Here is a 21,086-nt window from a genome sequence, read left to right as displayed (position 1 = left end):
CTTTTTGTAGGCTTTTTTCGCTTCCTCCAGGTTTTCCTGAATACCCTTCCAGCCTTCACGGGGGCCCTCCCACCATTGTTGACAGGATGTGGGTTCGGCCGGGCTGGCGGGGAGGGCGAGAGTGGGAAACGGCTTGCCCTCGTAACCATTGATGATTTGAAAAGGGGAGGTTTTGGTGGAGCTATGGAGGCTATTGTTGTAGCCATATTCTGCAAAGGGGAGGAGATCTACCCAGTTGGACTGTTGGAAATTAATGAAGCAGCGGAGGTACTGTTCCAGAAGACCATTAACCCTCTCCGTCTGTCCGTCCGACTGGGGGTGGTAGGCAGAGCTCAGACCCTGCTCGATGCCAGCGAGTTTGCAGAACTCCCGCCAGAAGTTGGCAACGAACTGCGTTCCGCGGTCGCTAATGACCTTGTCTGGGAACGAGTGTAGGCGGACAATGTGGGTGAAAAAGAGCTGGGCAAGTTTTTTGGCCGTGGGTAGTTTTTTGCACGGGATGAAGTGGGCTTGCTTTGAAAATGTGTCGACTACGACCAGGATGACTGTTTTGCCCTGTGAAGGTGGGAGTTCGACAATGAAATCCATGGAGACTACCGACCACGGTCGGGTGGCTGTAGAAAGGGGAACCAGGTGGCCCGGGGGTTTACCCCCCCTTCGTTTCGCCATGAGGCAGGTGGGACATGAAAGTACAAACTCTGACACATCTTTTTTAATTTTTGGCCACCAGAACTGGCGGGTGAGTAAGTTGAGGGTTTTGACATAGCCAAAGTGGCCGGCCAGGCGACTCGAGTGGCAGCGCTCCAAGACATCTTTTCTGAGGGGAGTGGGCACATAGATTTTTTCATTGTGCAGCCAGAGCCCGTTTTCGGCTTTAACCAAGTTAGGGGGGCGGTCGGCCTCCTGGTTATATTCTGAAAGGAATCGAGGCAGCAGATCTGAATCCGGAGGGCTGGTCTGCCTGCCGGAGCGGGTAGTGACCCCCCCTGAGATGGCTGAGGGGGAAATTAATGAGTCCACTACCTCCTCCCGGAGACTGTCGTGTTGTGGCATGCGAGAGAGGGCGTCTGCTAGAAAGTTCTTTGAGCCCGGGATGTGTTTTAGCACAAAGTCAAATTTAGCAAAGAAACCTGCCCACCGGATTTGTTTTGCAGTCATTTTGCGACGCCCGGTGAGGGCTTCAAGGTTTTTATGATCGGTCCAGATTTCAAAGGGCACTCTCGCTCCCTCAAGCCAGGAGCGCCAGGTTTTTAGGGCAAACATGACTGCAAACGCCTCCTTGTCCCAGACCGACCAATTTCTTTGTTCGTTGGAAAATTTCCTTGAGATATAGGCACATGGACGGAGCACCCCATTTTCCCCTCTCTGCATCAATATGGCTCCCACAGCGGCGTCGGAGGCGTCGCATTGGACCACAAAGGGTTTCAGTTCATCGGGATGAGCCAACACGGGTTCGGAGGTGAAGAGGCGTTTCAATTCAGTGAAAGCTTTTTGGCATTCAGGCGTCCACGTTAGGCGTGCGCCTGGCTTTTTCGCCTCGTAACCCTTCCCTTTGGTTTTAAGGAGTTCCGTGAGGGGGAGCATGACTGTGGCAAACCCCTTAATGAAGTCGCGGTAAAAGTTAGCGAACCCGATAAAACTTTGTAGTTGTTTGCGGGTTCGAGGGGGCTCCCAGTCTAGTACCGCTTGGACCTTTGCGGGGTCCATGGCCAATCCCTCCCCCGACACCCGGAAACCCAAATAGTCCAATTCGGTCTTGTGGAACTCGCATTTTGACAATTTGGCATACAGTTTGTGTTTGCAAAGGGTGCGTAACACTTTTCGGACCAGGGGCACATGAGACTTTAGATCTTGTGAATAGATAATGATGTCATCAAGGTACACCACCACCCCCTTAAACAGGAATTCCCGTAGCACTTCATTGATAAAGTTCATGAATACACCAGGGGCTCCTTGCAGTCCGAAGGGCATGACTAGGTACTCAAACTGTCCCAGGGGGGTGTTGAACGCTGTCTTCCACTCGTCCCCCTCTTTGATGCGGACGCGGAAGTACGCGTCTTGGAGATCAAGCTTTGTAAATACTTTTCCCTTTGCTACGGTGTTCAACAAATCCTTTATCAACGGGATCGGGTAGGCGTTGGACATGGAAATCCCGTTTATAGCACGAAAATCTGTGCAAAGCCTAAGAGACCCGTCCTTTTTCTTTCGGAAGAGGACGGGGGCGGCATGGGGGGCAGTGGCCGGCCGTATGAAGCCGCGCTTTAGATTCTTGTCCAAAAACTTTCGGAGTTCAGCTTTCTCCGCCCAACCCATGGAGTACAGTTTCGCCTTGGGAAGCTGTTGCCCTGGGATCAGCTCAATGGCACAGTCCGTAGGGCGGTGGGGCGGTAGCTCGTCCGCTTCCTTCTCGCTAAAAGCTAATCTTAGATCCTGGTATTCCTTGGGGATTGAGGCGACTTCCTCGAGAGTGAGGCAAGCCCGCATGTTTTGGAGGGGAGCGTGCGGCCCCCATTCGGGGCGCCAGTGGTGATGCTCACACCTCCAATCCGGGAACCGGACGATCTGTTCCTCCCACCTTATGTCTGGTTGGTGGCGGGCGAGCCAAGACGAGCCTACCACCACGTCAAAAGAGCAAGAGGGGGCAATTACGAAAGTCTCAATCCCCCAATGCTCCTCGGTTCCCACCGGGACTGCCTGAGTCTCTAAAGTACATGGTTCCCCTCTCATGGGCCCCCCGTCCATCTGCTGGAACTGCATCGGTTGTGGTAGGGGGGAGGTGGCTAATCCCAACGCCTCAACTAGGCGGGGGGTAATCAGGTCCCTGTTACACCCGGAGTCGATCAGCGCTCGGGCGTGCATGAATCTCTTTAGGTTAGGGTTGAGGAGGGTAACGGCCATAAATAGTAAACCCCCTGTGGCTCTCACCGTGAGGAGTGCCGGCTGTTGTTGGACCTGCTTTGCGGCACCCATTAAAGCAGGTCGCTGTCGTTTCCCGCCGACTCGGTGTCGTCCGATTCTTCGGTCGATTCTTCCACTGTAGCCAAATCGGTGGTAAAATCCTCCTCAGTCGCCAAGGAAGTGGCGACAGAGCCCCGGCTGGGCTCCTTCGAGCGACCGCTCTTTTTCTTTTTCGGCCCCGGGGTAGTTGTCTTCGCCGTGGGTGGGGTGGAACCCGCTTTCACTAGGCAGTTGGCAGCGAGATGATTTGGGTCTCCGCATTTGAAGCACTTGCGAGCAGGAGACGGGGTGGAGGTCGCCGGGGCCTTCCTCCCTTCGGATTTAGTCGGCGTGAGCTTCGCCGCCTTCTTCGCCAGCTGCTGCCGTCGCATCCCCACATGTTGGAGGTTGGTCTCCACTTCTCCGGCCAGTTGGATCCATCCGACCAACGTGTCGGGTCTCCCTTGACTGTAGCAGCGGTCGAGGATGTTCGGGTTCAGACCATTGATGAACGCGGTATATTTCATGACCTCGTTCCATCCCCTCGCTGCCGCGCAGTACCCCAGGAACTCGGTGGCATACTCGCGAGTGGAGCGGTTGCCTTGCTCTATGCGCTGAAGGGCGGCGACAGCCTTCTCCTCCCGTAGGGGATCGCCATACTGGCGGAGCATCGCGTGCAGGAACCCCGCCACCGTAGCTAGTTCGGGCTTTCTCCCCATAAAAAGCCCGACGTACCACTTGCGGGCCGCACCTCTCAGTCGGGACGCGATGTGGTACACTCGGCTGGCTTCGGTCGGGTAATCCGCACCCCAGTGGGTGAAGAACGTGTCGCACTGTATGGTAAAATACTCCACGTCCTCCGGATTCCCATCGAAAGTAATCTTCAATTCCCTTCCTCGACCCTCGGCCCCCCCCGGGGCTCGCGGCGCCCCCGGCGGCGGCGCTGGGCCCGGTAGAGCCGGCAGGATCGGGGCGGGTGGCGCCGGGGCCCCCGGAGCGGGCAGGGCCGGCAGCGCCGGGGCAGCCGGGGCCAGCGGGGCTGGTGGTGCCGGGGCAGGTGGAGCCGGCGGCGCCGGGGCGGCCGGAGCCGGCGGGGCCGGGGCGGCCGGAGCTGGCGGGGCCGGGGCGGCCGGAGCTTGCGGAGCTGGGGCCGGCGGAGCCGGCGGGGCTACGGGCGGTTGCCCCAGCGGTAGCCCTCCAATCGGGACTCCCAGGACCGCAGTTTGCAAAGTGCGGAGCTGGTCGTAGATCGCGCCCAGGTTCTGCTGCAACTCCTCGGCCATCGTCACGCGGGATCGATGCACGTCGTCGTGTATCTCCCGCACCCAGTCGAATAAGTCGTTGCGGAGGGTCCGGATCTGGTCGTCTCCCCCTCGGAGCTCCGGGCCCTCCTCTTGGTCGCCGTCGCCGTCTCCGGCTCCCCCTTCGCCCAGCATGCTTCGGTACCGCTGCTCCGCGGCGTCGATTGCTGCCGTGGACTTCCGCGGGCTCCAGGTTCGCGGGGCTGGGAACGCGGCGTCGACCGAGAAAGGCGCCGGGACCTTAATTTTGCGCCGAACCCCCGTCACATTTGGGTCGAGCGGCGGGTCCTCTATTGGAGTGGTGGGCTCTCCGTCGTCTGGTACTTTTGCCGCCATCGGGCCAAGCCTCCAGTACAGATAAGCCACGAACAATGGGATCACTGTTATAATGTCAGAACTTAGGAACTTCAAACGGATCCCATACTTGGTTACAAAGTTAGGATTTTATTGAAGAGAACTAAGCACTGGAAAAGGCAAGATAACAGTGATGGCGAGAGCCAGCACCAGCACAATTTTATACACGTAAAGCAAACATCTCACAAAGCCACAATTCACACCGTTACAGGCACATCTGTCTTCTCACCATCACTATCAGTAGAGAGGATGCCTCCCTACTCCGAAGGCCATGCTGCTCGGCTTCAAAGGGTCCCAGTGTGAGAATGTGCAGAGACATAACGTAACTCACTCTACAGCCCCAAATATTTTGGATACCAGTGGGGCAAGGTTAATTACTATCCAAGCACTGTGGGTCAAGCAAGGGTTACAACATGGAGTCAGTTTGGTTCAGTAACAAAGCAGCTTTAAGCCACAGTAAGAATACATTACAGCATTGGTCACATTATAGGGAACCAGCATTAAAGATACAAGTTCTGACACATAATCTCTTTCACATATTCCCATTTCAAAGCAAAACTACATAACAAAGGAAGGGAGGGGGGAAAGGAGAGCTCAAGCTAGCAGCATTGGTATACAGTGTGGCTTTTACCCAGAATGCTTCCCCCTGAACCAGAGATGGAAGACAGACTTGACCAGAGTTGAAGCAGACTTGACAGAGAGACCTCTCTCTCCCCCTCGCAAGTCAAAGATACTGTCAAAGCAACCGTGCGGTGCAAAACCCATCACCAGTGTGCCTGCCTGTCACCAACTCAGAGCTTCCCGCCACACGCTTCTCTCCCTAACAACTGAGTTGTGCAAGGCCAGAGTGGAAGTATTTCTAGGAAGGGGGAGACCACGATTGGTTCTGAGGAGGGGGCTCGTCAGCCCGAGGCGCGAGGGGATTGGTGAGGCAATCACGCCGCTCCCTAAGGGGTTTGCAAGCTTCCGCAGCGGTGGAGGCGACCTTTGTTTTTGGTTTCAATGAGTGCCTATGGAACACACCGCTATTTTTGCCAGCTTAACATTGCACCTCTCGGGTGGGGGCGTATCATGGGTCAAACTGCTCAGGAAGCCGCCTAAGGCTGGCTGCACCCCCAACTCCACCCCCTCCTTCACCTGAATGCCACAGTCTGCCTCACGTCCGCCCACACTCGGACATAGCCCGCAGGCGCTGCTGCCCTTGGGCGGCCCCCCGTCCATGTAACTCCCCTCCACTGTGGCAGCACCAGTTATACATCGGTGCAAACCCTTCCTGCGCCCACATAGTGGCTCGTCTGCTCCCAAAAGACTTTCTGACCCCCCTCTCTGGATTGTGCTGTTAGTGACCTGACTGATGAGGTACCAGGGAAATTGAGACAGTACAAACTACAGGCCAAGACACTGGGCATCTCAGGTTCCACATCTCAACAACCACCTAAACAAAGTTACTGGCCTACATCTGGTAATAATTTTAGCTCTTATAGATTTCCTCGCTACCACGACTATAGACCCCCCCTTATCACCACTTCCAGAGTGTAAGACAGCAGCAATATCAACAGCAGTCCCAATCCCACAGGCAAAGCTAGAAACAAACATTTGGCCCTAAGAGTACTTTAGTCCCATGACTAGCTGTTGGACTAATGTTCTTGAACCAGTTGTCCACATATTATGATGCCTAAAGTAAAATCACTTCAAGCACTTCAATAATAAAACATGGTTACTGATTGCAAAATACAGAAAATATTTGAGATTTTTTCAATACATGGAACATACCATAGAATACAATGTACTGCCTTTTGCAGACACACATCCTTCCCTCCTTCCCTGTCGTCTGCCTTGCTTGGTCTCTACTTCATGGCAGCTTGAGGAAACTGAGGGTTGAATGCTGGCCCCTCCCATATCATGTGACTTTTGTGTGTGAAAAAAATCTGTGAGTGGAAGGAGACCTAGCCCTCATGGGAGTCTGGAAAATTCTTTACAAAGAAGTTTGCTAGCTCTTCTCCATGGCTGGCCTGTAAAATCACAGTCCTCATGTGGGACTGCACAGAAGATCACTTGATGAACAGGTAAGTTCAACCCTGTTTCCTTAGTGGTAAGTCATATTTACTTATGTATAAATTGATCAATATTCATTTTCTTTTTCCTGTACATTTCTCTCTGTGTGTGGCGCAGCATCACCAAGTGAGCTTTATGGCTGATGGGGGATTTGAACCTCATCTGACATTCAAACCATACATGTTGCATACTCTGTATAATGCTGTGTTTTAAAGTGCCGTATCTTAGAAGAAGAGAAGAGATTGGATTTATACCCCACCCTTCACTGCCCAAAGGAGTCTCAGAGTGGCTTACAATCTCCTTTCCCTTCCCCTCCCTACAACAGACACCCTGTGAGGTGGAACTGAGAGAGCTCTAACAGAAACTGCTCTAGAGAGGAACAGCTCTGCGAGAACTTGTGACTGACTCAAGGTTACATCAGCAGGTTCATGTGGAGAAGTGGAGAATCAAACCCAGTTCTCCTAGTTAACAGTTTGTGCACTTAACCACTGCACCAAACTGGCTCTTACTCAATCATTAATTATGTGACAGAAAATTCCGTTTTAATAAATTGAACTTTCATGCTGTTGCTGCAAACTAGTGTCCTCTGACCTCCAGGCTGTAATAATAGAATATCCACATTGTTATGGCTTTTTATGTTTTGGATTTTTGGGTTATTTTTCCTGCTATTTTATACTCTAGTCTTAGCTTGATGATTATTTTATCAGAATCAATTTAGACTGTTTTATGTGTTTTTCAATGCCTTGGCTTGCTTTTATTGGATTTTTTTAAATATTGACTTAGATTGTTTTATTGAAGTATTTATTGGTATGATTTGTTTTGTTTTTATAGCCTTCTTGTTTTTGTTTTGTTGTTGGGAGCTGCCTCAAGCAGAGGTCTGGAGTAATGCCATACCATTTTTAAAAATAAATAAAACTTATCCATTTTAGTTGCATTTGTGGGGAACTTCTTGGGGATTGTGTTTTCATTTGGTAGAGTGTTGAGCTCTCATTGGAATGGTAACCGCATCCTGTTTCTTGTGAAGTATGTGGTTTGGCTCTTTCTTGTTACGTTTTCATTATTTTCCTTTTGCAGCTCCCTGTGGCTAGGTTGGTTTTGTTCATCTTTATTACGATAAACATTTCTCCTTTTCTTGAAACTGCACTATCAAAGTCTTGGAATTTATTAATTTAATATATTTTTTCAATCTATCACAAGTATTAAAGCAAAATGTAATCTGTGAAAGCCAGCTGATATAATGGTTAAACTGTTAGAGATCCAGGTTCAAATCCACCACCACGCCCTTGCCACGAAACTGGCTTGGTGACCTTCAGCCAGTCACACTCTCAGCCTAACTACCTCACAGAGTTCTTGTAAAGATCAAATGGGTATGACAGAAATATGTATGCCACTCTGAGGCTAAAAATGTACTACGTTGATAATTGGAATAAACATATTTCTCAAAGCAAATACCTCCTTTTAAAAATGCTGATTTTGAGTGGGGCTTAAAACTTTTCTTAACCTGCAATTTCTGAAGACAGGAAGGCCTAGAGTATGCAGTTCTATAAGAAGGAGAACAGGAAATGAATCACATTCTGATTTTACATTTTGGATCAGCAATGTGTATTTCTACAGAATTGCTTGTAACAAATGTCACAGAATATACGTATTGTCAGAAATGAATGTTTAACTTAGTCATATGGTCAACTGTCAGCTTTTCTTAGAATTTCTGCCTGACAGGGCTCTGGGAGAGCGAGACCAGTGATAATATGCCCAGTTACACAGGGCAGGAAAAGGAAATTTTGGTTAATAATGTTAAATATAAGTTAGTTTTCTTCAACTAGAGAAGGGAAAAAAAAATGTTTGCTAACTTCACAGGTTGATTGTTCATGATCTATTCTTCACTCCTGTTTTGATAGTTTTCTCAATGCAAGGACAAAATTAAAAGTCTGGAGAAACTGTTTACAGACACCAAAAGTCACAACAGAACAAGAGCACTGCCTGGGAAAGACCCCAGTCTGCCAGAGCTTTTCAAAAGGATAGATGAGGTAATATCATTCCTGCTTCCAGATTACCCTCATAAATGGCTGTGTTGTACATTTAGCTTGGGGGTCCTCAAGCATATTGAGCCTACAGGCATGTTGAGGAAATTGAAAAAGGGCAGTGGATATCACTGCAAAATGGCTTTAGTGGTAGGGAGTCCTTTTAATATTTTTAGTTCTCCTTGGGTTGGCACCTTTCAAATATAATTAAGCTTACCTCCTGGGGAGAGGCTGTAGCTGGGTTTTCCCAAATGTTGGGAAGGGGAATGAAACATTTTGGAAGGGATCAAGAAACTTTTCAGGTGGTAGTGTAATCACCCAACACTTACCAATATCTTTTTAGTTGAAATAAGTTGTAGTGGGTGACTTGTCCTTGTAGAAAAGAGTAAGAAGCCAGGAGCACCTCAAAGGTGAACCCGTTTGGTTTGTCTTGAAGGGGCTACGGGACTCCTTTTTTTGACTGCTACAGACAAACACAACTCCCCATCTTAGTTAGTATTTGTAAGCCTTAGTGGGACTGGGGGCTGTAAGAGGGCAATTGTGTTGAAGTCAATACTGAGGAGTCTGTAATGCTGTGTACAGTGAACTTTATGTATTCATGTTGGATGTAGTAGGTGCTAGTAGAGGGGGTGGGCTTCCCTGCTTGAGACTAGCATGGGGGGTATAATCTTCCAGTTGTCTCTTCTGGTTCTTCTCATATTTGTTTTAATTTATCATCGTGAACTCCCTTTCTCGCCTCTGGGGGCATAGCAGTTGTCATGGCAAAGTAGTTTCAAACAAACCCCATCCCCCCAACATAGACAAGCAGAACCAAGCTGCAAGCTTGAGCAGCTGTTACTACTTAAGCTGCAGTTCCTGCCCAGATTTCACAAGAATCAACCGGAGTTTGCTCTCTAAACTGACATCCACCACCACAAACTTTCCATTCTTACGTTTTAGTATACCTTGAAGCTCACTAGAGAAGTGATGTGGAGCAGAGGTGAAGGATAAGAAATGGGGATGGAAGGAAGGTGAAAAAGGACACAGTAGAAAAGGAAGGAGTATGAGTGAAGTAAAGGACAAGAAGATTTTTGAAGAGAGATGTGGAACATGGGAGGGGTCCAGAAGCAGGATAGCAGGCAAGCAATGGGTATCCCCCAACAAATCTGCGAGCATTCTATTGGAATTTCCCCTGTTAACTCAAATATATCTTCTCAGTGTAAAAGAAACATTATTTAAAATGGGCACATTTCTCTGTCCCAATGTCATCATGTTATGTAGCCCTAACAGGGATTGGAGGAAGGAGAAATAGTTGATGACATCAGAACCTGGGCTTAAGTTATAACCGAACATGCTACAGAGGAAGTGGGGGTGAGACAGAGATGGACAATGCCAGTTCATCATTGGTTTTCTGTGCATCATTGGTTTTTACAGCTAGGAAGCATTAGGAAGTGCTGTATGTCATAGCCACGCAAGACATTCCCACCTAAACAGTCACATGCTCCAATGTGGCTGTGCCCCCTTCCTTCAGTTCTTTTTTCACTGCTGTCAAGATCAGTCATGTTACAGCATGCTTTCTTTGTTTAGTGCAGAGGTAGCCAAACTGTGGCCCAGGAGCCCCATGTGGCTCTTTCAGACATATTGTGCAGTTCCCAGAGATCAAGGAAGATCTTAATGCAGGCTTATTCTCAAATAAGCATGCTTAGTATCAAGATCTCAGTCAGCATCTGCGTACTGACCCATAGGTAGGCAATTGTTTCTGCTCTGTGTGAAGCGGGGAAGGAGGGGGGAAATAAGCAGCTTGCAAGCTCTTCTCTTCCACCACAGAGGTTGCTTGGAGACTTAGAGCAGGGAAAGAGAGCACAAGAGCTGAGAGAGCCACTGGAAGGAGGGATGGAATTAAAGAGGACAGTGCAGGATTCCTTCTTAGTTTCATAGCTCTTGTAGGAGCTGTGTTTCCTAGCCTCAGTATCCAGGCAAAAAGAGACGTATAATAATGCAAATGGTGGTTTATATGGTACATGTGCGTTTCCTTCTCTCATGAGTGTCAGACCCAGAGGCAAGGAACAGACAAGTAAAGTTCAAGATCTTTATTCCAGCATCATAGGCAGGTACAGGCGTTGTCGGAACTGGCTCTCCCACCAGTTCCCCACTCTTATAATCCCTTGCCTTGACCATTACAATTCAAGCCAAGCGTGCCATGGTAGCGGGGATTTTATGCGGGTTCCCTCCTACTATCATCACCCCAGGTGTCTGTTATCTACCCCCTCAGCCACATCTCCACCAACTCCCTTGACCTTGGTTGCATGGTAACATTCGAGTTCCCAGACATGCCACCCTCCCTCTAGATAAGCAGCGGGGATGCTTCAAAGCAATCAGCCAGCATAGCAAGCACAAGCATACATATGGCAAGAGGAACAAAATGAAGTAACTCTTGACGAGTGCCAAAAAATAATTCTGTAACCTTTTCCTATGCTGGTCTTATAGGGACTGTTTTTCCCAGTTTTTCTTTTTAAAAGTCTCCTTCTAGCATGGCTGTGTTGTATACATATGTACTTAAATCTTTCTGTGCAAAGAAAGCATTAGTGAAGACGTGTGTAATATGTGTTCATGTCTTGTGGCTCTCAAGCATCTGATGTTTATTCTATGTGGCTCTTATGTTAAGCAAGTTTGGTCACCTCTGGTCTAGTGTTTTTCTTTATTGTCTAATTGACCAAATCTTATCTGCGATTTCTGTAGCTGACACCAGGCTGCTTGCCTTGGCCCCTTCATGGGATCATGGCTCATAAGGGCTTGTTCAAAAAGTACATTCATTATAGTGCCAAAGTGACACAAACTAGAGATGGGCAAGAACTGGGGGAAAACTTGAACCTCCAACAAACTCCTCCCCTGTGTTTTCTAGCAAAAGTGGCCCAGTTGTTTTGGAGTCAGTTGCAGCCTATGATCTTAATTTCCAAATGCCTGGTGGAATAGCTCTGTCTTGCAGGCCCTGCGGAAATGTGTGAGCTCTCGCAGGGCCCACACCTCCTTGGGGAGCTCGTTCCACCAGCTTGGGGCTGCAACAGAAAAGGCCCTGGCTCTAGTTGTCATGAGCCTGGCCTCTTTAAGGCCAGGGATTGAGAGTAGATTTTGTGACCCTGACTGAAGTGCTCTCCGGGGAACATGTGGGGAAGGTATGGAGGTCCCTGACCATATAGGGCTTTAAAGGTAAGAACCAGCACCTTGAAACAAACCTGATACGCGATGGGCAATCAGTGCAGAGCTTTCAGCACAGGTTGAATGTGCTCTCGCAAGGGAAGGCCCATTAACATCTTGGCTGCAGCATTCTGCACTCGTTGAAGCTTCTGGGTTTGAGACAAGGGCAGCCCCATGTAGAGGGCATTACAGTAATCCAATCTCAACGTGACCGTGGCATGAATCACTGTCGCCAAGTCATTGCATTCAAAGTAGCGAACCAACTGCCTTATCAGTCGAAGATAAGGCTTTTTTGGCAGTAGCTGCCACCTGAGCCTCTTTTGTTAAAGAGGATTTGAGGAGCACCCCTAAACTTTTAACCTTAGGTGCCAACATAAGTGGTGCTCCATCAAAGGTCAGTAGAGATCTCTGCCCCCAGACTTAGACAGGACCTCCGTCTGCCATGACTTAAATACAGGACCTCCACCTTCGTTGGATTCAATTTCAGTCTACTCAACCTGAGCCACCTTGCCACAGCTTGTAATGCCATGGTCAGATTTTCCAGGGAGGAGTTGGACCAACCACCCATCAACAGATAGAGCTGTGTGTCATCTGCATACTGATGACATCCCAGCCCAAATCTCTGAGCAATCTGGGCAAGGGGTGCATGTAGATGTTAAACAACATCAGGGCGAGAACCGCCCCTTGTGGCACACCACAAACAAGTGGGTGCCAATGGGATAGCTCCTTCCCTATTGCCATCCTTTGTCCCCGGCCCTGGAGAAAGGAGGAGAGCCACTGTAAGGCCAACCCCTGTATCCCAGCGTCAGCAAGGCGGTGGGTCAGTAACTGATGGTCAACCATGTTGAATTCGGCCAACAGGTCTAAGAGCAACAGTACCACCAAACCACCTCTACCCAGATGCCTCTGGAGGTCATCTGTGAAGGTGACCAGAATCGTCTCCATCCCATGACCCAGATGAAACCTGTATTGAAAAGGGTTAAGCACAGAAAGCTCTGTAACTGCATTGCTACTGCCCTCTCAATAATCTTGCCCAGAAAAGGCAAGTGTGACACCGGCCAATAATTTGCCAATATGGCCAGGTCCAATGATGGTTTCTTTAGGAGAGGGCGGGCCACTGCCTCCTTTAGAGGCTGAGGAAAGGTCCCTTCAGATAGGGACCTGTTAACAATTTCCCTCAAAGGAGCCCGTAATTCTCCCCGGCCAGCTTTTATTAGCCAGGATCAGCATGGGTCCAGACTACATGTGGTTGAACATAGAGAGGAGAGTGTTCTGTCAACTTCCCCCAGGCTGAGTGGAGTGAAATAATCCAAAATCTGACTAGAAGACGTAGACTGAGCCTTGAGTTCATTTACTGCTTCAACTCTGGTAGGGAGGTCACGGCAGAACAACAAGACCTTATCTGTGAAAAAGTTCACAAAAGCCTCGCAGCCTATATCCAATTCCCTAGCATTTGTTTTACCCTGCGATATGGTAGTTAAAGACCAAATTTTTCTAAACAATTGTGCTGGGTGTGAGTTTGCAGATACAATCATGGCCATAAGATAAACTTTCTTAGCATCCATGACTGCCATCTCTTAGGTTCTCATAAATGATCTATAAGATGTTCTTGTCGCTTTGTTGTGGGCATGCTGCCACTGACTTTCTAGCCGTCTGAGCCTCTGTTTCATCAGCCATAGCTCCGGGTTATACCACAACACCAGCTTTGAATGAAGGCATAGATGGCACCTGGGAGTGATCTCATTGATGTCTGTGGAGAGCCTGTTTTGCCAGGTCTCCACCAGCTCATCTAGAGAATCACCAAGAGGCCAAGGATCCTGTATAGCCATCTGAAGCTGCATAGGGTCTATTTGGCTCCACGGGCAAGCTAGAATGCACTTGCCGCCCAAACAGGGTTGGCGTGGAACATTCATGTGGGCCTTCAGAGCATAGTGGTCCGACCAAGGCACTGTGTCAGCAGTAATATGGTCCATTGCCACCCCCTCTGCAAAGACCAAATCTAGCATGTGTCCAGCCTGGTGGGTGGGAGCTGTTACATATTGAGAGAGTCCCAGTGCCGCCATGGATGACACTAGGTCCATCACCTATGTGGAGCTCGCGTCATCAGCATGGATGTTGAAATCACCCAAGACCAGAAGCCTTGGGTGTTCCAGTGCCCAGCCTGCTACGGCCTCCACAAGGGACAGTAAGGCACTAGCCGGTGCATTGGGCGGCCAGTACACCAGCCAAATTGCCAAACTCTCTCCAGCATCACACACCATACCGACACATTCAATGCTGGTGATCTTTGGGGGCGGGAGAGCCCGGAATCGCCTCAGACCGATCAGAAATAACAGCTTTCTGGAATCCGATTGGATTAATGAGACTCCACAGGTGAGCATAAATAAGCTTGCCACCCCTGCAGAGTGGAGAGGCAAATCGCAAACTGACCTTCACAAGGTATTGATCCATCCATGACACCAGTTTGCAAAGGTACCGCTGAATCCAGATCAATTCCTGCCCAAAATATCAGATTCAGCGTGTGGTCTGCTCAGTGTGTGGGGGCCAATACAACCTGGGAGAGTCCTAATAATGCCATGACAGTCATAAAGCCAAAGAAGGCACCAGACAAGGATACTGAAGTTCCCCAAAACAATCCATTTGGGGAATTGCAAGGCCCACTCTGCCACTGTCTCAGCCAACCTCAGGAGGTAAGACAGCAAGATTTCTACCTTCTCCCTGGCTAGCACCCCATGCCTGGCCTACACATTCAATGTCAGCAACGTTTGTTGCAGGAAGTTGCTCAAAGGAAAAAGAATATTGGATGAGAATTGCCACCCACATCCTGTCCTGTTTGTGATTGATGAAGGACTGAATATCCTCAGGGCTGGCACATGGGAGTAGGTGGGGTAGGTGGCTGCCTAGGGAAGGCGCCGCTCAGCCACTTTCAACCTGAAAGCAGCCAGGTGCCGCTAAAACACCGCGCTATTCGGAGGCTTCCACGCTGCTCTGCACGATGGTGTCACTAGTGTCATCATGCCACACGCAAAAAAGAAAAGAAAAGGAGCTTGGGCGGGGGGGCACAGTGCAGGGGTCTGCTGGGAGCAGCAGAATCCCTAGCACCAGGGCAGAGTATCCTGAGGGAGTCAGCTGACTGAGAGCCAATATTTCATCTTTGTCCACCCAGATCTTGGTTAAGCATGCCAAATCAAAATTGCCTTTCCTAGTAAGTTCTTCAAGGGAGGCAGTTTTATTCATAATTAAACTGACATTGCAGAATATCAAGCCTGAAGAGGAGGGCAAAGAACTCTGGGTCTACACACACTATCATTCCTTGGGATGGGAAGATTAGAAGGTTACTGAGCATGTCCATATCTCAGTCTCCTTCTATATCTAACTCTGGCCACCAGCATACCTCCCACCTCTTCTTCTTACAAGGATTCCCTGGCCACTAGGTACATCTTGTAACTTACTCTGGTTTCTTTCTCTACCTGGTGGAGGATCTAACCAGCTCTGCAGCAGATGTCTAGTGAACCAGAAAAACACAGTCAACCAAACCCACGGTAGTCCAGGCCAAGCAATGGACATCCACCCTACCCACTCTTATAATCAAGATCCCACCTCTAATTACCATACCACCAAGGTTTGCAGAAGCTGTCGCCTCTGCTGGGATAGAGCTGCAGCTTCTGGACTCTGCCTGGAGCTTTTTTGGATGTTCAAGCAAAGCAGGCCAAAGTACAGTTATCACTCAGGTAATTAGCTCTAATAATCAGCCAGCCATCGTTTGCATGAGCCGTTGCCTCTGCAGAGATTCAGCTGCAGCTTCTGGACTCTGCCTGGGAGCTTTTTCGGATGTTCTGGCAAGGCAATCCCCATGACATTTCCCTACACTTAACAATTTCTTCAGGGAAATTTTTTGACATAATTTGTTCTTGCTCATTGTGTGTTTATGAATTTGCTCTCACTGTAGTTAGAAATCCAGCTAGCACAGAAAGAAGAGAAACTGCTTGAGAAGGACTTTATTTTTGAACAAGTGTCCCAGTTAACAGAGAAGATCAGAGTCAAGGTGGAAAATGGCCAGGAGGATACATTGCTATTGGCAAAAAAGGTATGGCTGCTATTGAACTTCATCCCACAAGCCAGCTAAGGAGAATGATATAGATGGAGGCATCTTTCTTCAAGCATAACATTTGTTCAGTCAGGAACTGTGGCGATAAAGAACAAACATCCAGCAGCTGGTGGGGCCTGTTTGCTTGGCACTGCCATCAATGGGATGCACATCTTTACTGTGCATATAGATGGGCAACCCCTCCCCAAATGATGCAACCAATTTTGGGTAAATACCTTTGCATACACAAGTAGAGGTAGAACAGGGCAATTAGTATACAAATAATTATTTTCAACTGTATAGAAAAAGAGTCAAGGGGCTTTTTAACTTAAGAGAATTATACCTAGTATTTTTGTTCTGTGCTACTCATGAGCTAAATATTTCAATACTTAAATTAGTGGAAAGAATTTTAATTCTCTATTGATTAGCTTGCCCATGTACTTGGGGAGCCAGTGTGGTGTGTGTGGGATTTGTTTCTGGACGACTCATCTGTCCAAATCCCCGTTCCTGCCATGGAACTTGGCTGGGTGACCTGGGGTCAGTCATACTTTCTCAGCTTAACCTACTTCACAGGGTTGTTGTGAGGATAAAATGGAGGGGATAAGAATTATTTAAGCCATTTTGGGCCCCCACTGGGGAGAAAGGCAGGTTACAAATGAATTAATGAAATAATTAAAGCTCTTTATAAATGCAAAGTATAGGAAATAATTTGCACACAGTTATCCTACCGTTCACTCCAGGGATGCCTTCATTCCAAGGAGTTTCCATGTTTCAGCCCTCTGACTCAAGAACTTGGCCTCTGTTTGCACAAGGACCATTCACAATAAATTGTTTTATTTAAACCTTCAGCACAAGCAGTTTATTGGGCCTGAAAGGGAAACAGTTCTGCTGCAGCAATTAGTATGACAGAAGAAAGTCACCCAGTCAGCCTTTTAGACAGGAAGGAGATCTCTGGAGGTGACTACAAATGTGCAGTGTTTAAAAGTTTTTAAAAGCCTTTTTATGCATCATTGCTCATGCTTCTGAAGGTTTTTTAAAAAACAAAACCCAGAAGAGAATTGCTCATACCTGAGCCTTTTGCGAGAGTGAGTGGGGAGGTGCCTGTGCAAATATGTGGGTTTGTTTTTTTAAAAAGGGTTTCAAAAAAGCATATTGCTTGAATTATTCTTATGTATTGTTGACAATGCTCCTAGACATTTTTTAAAAACAGACTGGGAGAGAATCCTGATGGTGACAAAAAAATACAGCTGCTGAGGTTCAATGCCTATCAGGCATGAAAGGGAAACCACAGCTAACAATGGAGAGAAAATAATTACTGTCTTCTGTCTGAAATCCCTGTTGGAAGGGTGATTTAACACAGAATCACATTCGCATCCTGACCACCATGCCCCCCTGGTATGGAAGGATCCCAGGTTTAGATCACTGTTGGGTGCTGAACTGAAAGGCAACAGCTGGCATGGACTTGTTTTGCTTTTATATGGCAGGAGGGAGGGAATGAGGGGGAAACACACATCCTTGCCCCCTGACATGTTGCTAATCCTATTTATTCCAGATGAACAGACTCCAGGAGAAAATAAAAGCTGCAACGCGAAAGATGATGGCTCTTGTTGCAGAGCTATCGATGAGTCAAGCAGTTGCCATTAAACTGCAACAAGAAATGAGGGACAAAGAACACTTTTTAATGTCTGTCAGCTCCAGGCTGGAGAAAGGTCTCCCACCACCACAGGAAGTAGAAACGGAGTGGTTAAAGGTGCTGCGTGACGAGGACGTATATAAGGCAGCCGCTGAAGCCAGAGCCCAGGTGAGTTTGTCTGGGGATGCAGCTTAGGCAAGGTGGTGGGTGGATTTTGGCAGGCTTGATAACTGCTGTCCGTCACATGGAACTCTAGGAGGGGTGGCCGGAACCAGGTTGACAGACATTCTCTGGGTCTCTATTTGGTAGTTTTGGGTTGCAGGAAGAACTTCTCAGACCCAAAACAAAGACCTCATCCCAATCTTTTTGAGCTTATGGACATTTTTGGAATTTCAAAAACAAGTGTTGGGCGCTGGATACCACACTAAAATGGCTGCCGTGGGGCTAGGTCCAATCCCAAAATGTTAGGAAGTACCAGCCCTCTTCTTATGATGAAGGCAGTTGTATCCAAACAAGTGTTCCCTGCTGACCCAAAGATGACATCACCTGGTCACTTTGGAGCTGCTTGTAGTGGGTTGGCTGTTTACTTTTGGGGAAGAAAGTAGCATGAAATAACACTGGCAGACACCAGGGCACCGACTCATGGGCACTGCTGCCTTATAGGATGTGCCCAGGGAAATAAATGCAAGGAGAACATGCAACTTGCATCTTTCTTGGAAACCATGATAGCTCAAAAACTTTGGGAGACACTCAAAGAATGACAAGCACACACTCGGCACAGTATGTGACACTCGTGAACCAATACTAAAAGACTGAGCTTTCACAGCACATACTCTTCAACAGAAATAGTTTTCCTTTGAGCAGCAAGGGACTAAACAATATGGATACACTTGTGAATCCACCCTGAGATTCCAACCCTCCTTGCCAGCCCTGAATTCTTAAGTTAACATTTTCAAGAGGTATTATCAAAAAGGGGGAAAATGTATTTAATTCTTATTGGGGCTTCAGCCAATAGAAGGAAGCGAGGCTTGGCTCAGTAGCTCTGCTGTCTGATTGAGAGAGCCTGGCAAAGCAAGCTCCCACCTTCCTCCCCAAGGAAGGCGCCTCAGACAATGAAGAAAATAGAGGCTTTGCTCTGTAGCTCCTGTGCAATTCAGCAAGCCTGGCAAAGCAAGCTGTGATGCAGAAGGAAGCAAGAGAAAGGGAAAAGGAAGCAGGTGACAGCCAGTTCCTCTGGGGCCTGATAGGAGCCTTCTGTGGGCCTGATTTGGCCCCCGAGATGCATGTTTGACACCCCTGCAGTAGAGCATCTCTTCCACTACTTCTCTACTAGGACCTGGTTGGGATAATTTGATGCAATAGTGATTTTTGCAGGCCAATCACACTTCTGGTGCAATTGAAGCTCAGAGCACTCCTAAGAATTCTTCCCAAATGGACAGCCTTTAACCAATTATGAATTGTTTTTACAGCATCTCGAAGAAGAGGAAAAACTTAACTTACCAACTAGCGTGCAAACCACAGCTGAACAACGCCCCAATGCCTACATTCCAGATGATGAAAATGTGCTCCCCTTACCACGGCCCTATGGGGCATTGGCTCCTTTCAAACCAAGTGAGCCTAGTTCAAATCTGAGATACATAAGAAAGCCAACTGTAAAGCCAATTGAAATCTGAAGACGTTGGCCCTTCATCCAGCCACAGAATATCTTAAAAGGTCAAATCTATATTCTAGTAATATCAGCAACAGAACCATCAGGTTTTAATGAGGTTGTACTAACCCCAACAGCACTCTCGGTTCAGCAGCACTACAAAAGCTCCAGTGAAACGATCATGTGACATCATGATTAGGGGACTGTAACCTGTGAACATCTGAAGCACAAGGAATTCCGACCAGCTTTTAAAAATGTTTATTAAATGTCAGCCAAAAAAGTAATACATTTAAAACCACAATATTAATGAATATCCACCTGCACTTTTCCTTTTGTGCATTCAATGGCCCAAACTGTTTAGTATTTTGAAAAGTCTGTTTATATGATAGCCCAACAGGTTTATATCATATTTTTATATTAGAAATTGTTTACACGTTTTGTTCCAAACAGATATACTGAACTCACTTTCATGACACAAATAAAGAGAAATTCTCTGAAGAATGAATAGGTGGTGGCTCTTATTTACATAGTAATAAACTTCTTCCATTTAAGAGTGCTCCAGTAAAATGAATAGCTGTAGTGCAGGAGTAAGGGAAGTCCTGCAATAGAGACGGGCTCCTGCAGCTAGAAATGTAAAACTTTAAACAGGTGTCCAATTCTAGAAAATGAATACCAAAAATATTCATGGCGGGGGGAGGAATCCTGTGAAACAGATAAATGCCAGTCTTTCTGGCTTCCTCCTTGTTATTGCAGAATAACTGATGGTAGGGTCAGGGAAGCCTTGTGAACAAAATGCCACAGTGTGCTTAGGGAGGGGGATATGTGAGTTTACAGTGAAGGGGAGGAATTGGGAATTCCCTTCCCCTCTCTCTTGCCAACCAGCAGCTTCTTGTGCCTCTGGACAAGGAATGTTGTAGCAATTTCACCCAGTTCTACCTCCTCACTGCAGTACTTCATGCTCAATACCATTTGGCCCACAAAGCTCTCCCAGCTCCCAATCTCTCTTTTTCAGAAGTCAAAGAGGGCTGTAGGAGGGGAGAAGGGGTAAGCAAGACATTTTCCAGAAGAATATTTAAATTTGAAATACTAAGATCAAACCCATCTGCCATATAATTTTCTATTCGCTATAGTGCTATAGTGAAAGAGGTATATATTGTGACTGTAACCCTGCACTGTTTATGTGAGCTTCTGTCTTATTTGGATGCACAGGACTCAAGGGTGCAGAACTGAGGACAGCAGCCCTTGACTTAATTTCTTTTTAAATGTGCTGTTTACAAGTCAAGTACTTGTACGGCAGTTATTCTAGCTTCAATTACATCAGTTTAGTGGTATGCCAGCATGTTGGGAACAAAACAAAAAATTATCCCCGCTGGAAGCCAGTGTACATCTTTTCTATTGCTGTCACAGATCACAGCTAAGGAAACAAATAGGGAAGCCACATACTATATAAACATGGTTGCGAATGCAACTGCAGGCAAGGCACAGAATAGCTTTAAAACAGCAACTTCTCTTCACAGTGATGCATTCTAGAAACAGTGGGTGAGATCCAGTTGAAGTTAAACATTTTAAGATCCCATTCATTGAAAAAAAAATGCATACCCTCTCTCTTATTGACTGCTATTAACAGGATATTGAAGAGTTTAAGTTCCAGAATCCAGACAAGGAGTCCAGACAAGAAGATTGTTCCAGTAGCATTCCCAAAGATAATTAAGCTCCCTTGCAGTATTTATGCTGAATTACAAAACAATGAGACATCTTAGAACACCCCTATCTGGCTACAAAACCAAAAATACATTAATATTTACATCCAAAATTATACAATTGCTCTCATTTTACAAAGACATTTTCCATTTATGATGCAGGACTCTCACACAAT

At 47.4% G+C, this 21,086-nt stretch overlaps 1 protein-coding gene across 2 annotated transcripts in view; it reads left to right on the top strand.

The window, feature by feature from the left end:
* Positions 1–20,181, top strand: part of CCDC146 (coiled-coil domain containing 146) — a 188,215-nt gene extending 168,034 nt beyond the window's left edge. The window contains exons 16-19 of one of the 2 annotated variants that reach the window (XM_060244689.1): positions 8,546–8,674; positions 15,792–15,929; positions 17,482–17,730; positions 19,032–20,181. In XM_060244689.1, the coding sequence (XP_060100672.1) occupies positions 8,546–8,674; positions 15,792–15,929; positions 17,482–17,730; positions 19,032–19,235 (720 nt within the window). In that variant the 3' untranslated portion in view covers positions 19,236–20,181. The remainder of the gene's footprint in view (positions 1–8,545; positions 8,675–15,791; positions 15,930–17,481; positions 17,731–19,031) is intronic. The other variant, XM_060244690.1, reaches the window with a different exon arrangement.
* The last annotated feature ends 905 nt before the right edge of the window (positions 20,182–21,086 follow it).

The sequence above is a fragment of the Heteronotia binoei genome, chromosome 8 (assembly GCF_032191835.1).
Source record: "Heteronotia binoei isolate CCM8104 ecotype False Entrance Well chromosome 8, APGP_CSIRO_Hbin_v1, whole genome shotgun sequence".
Lineage (NCBI taxonomy): Eukaryota > Metazoa > Chordata > Lepidosauria > Squamata > Gekkonidae > Heteronotia > Heteronotia binoei.
This window is presented reverse-complemented; position numbering and strand designations above follow the sequence as displayed.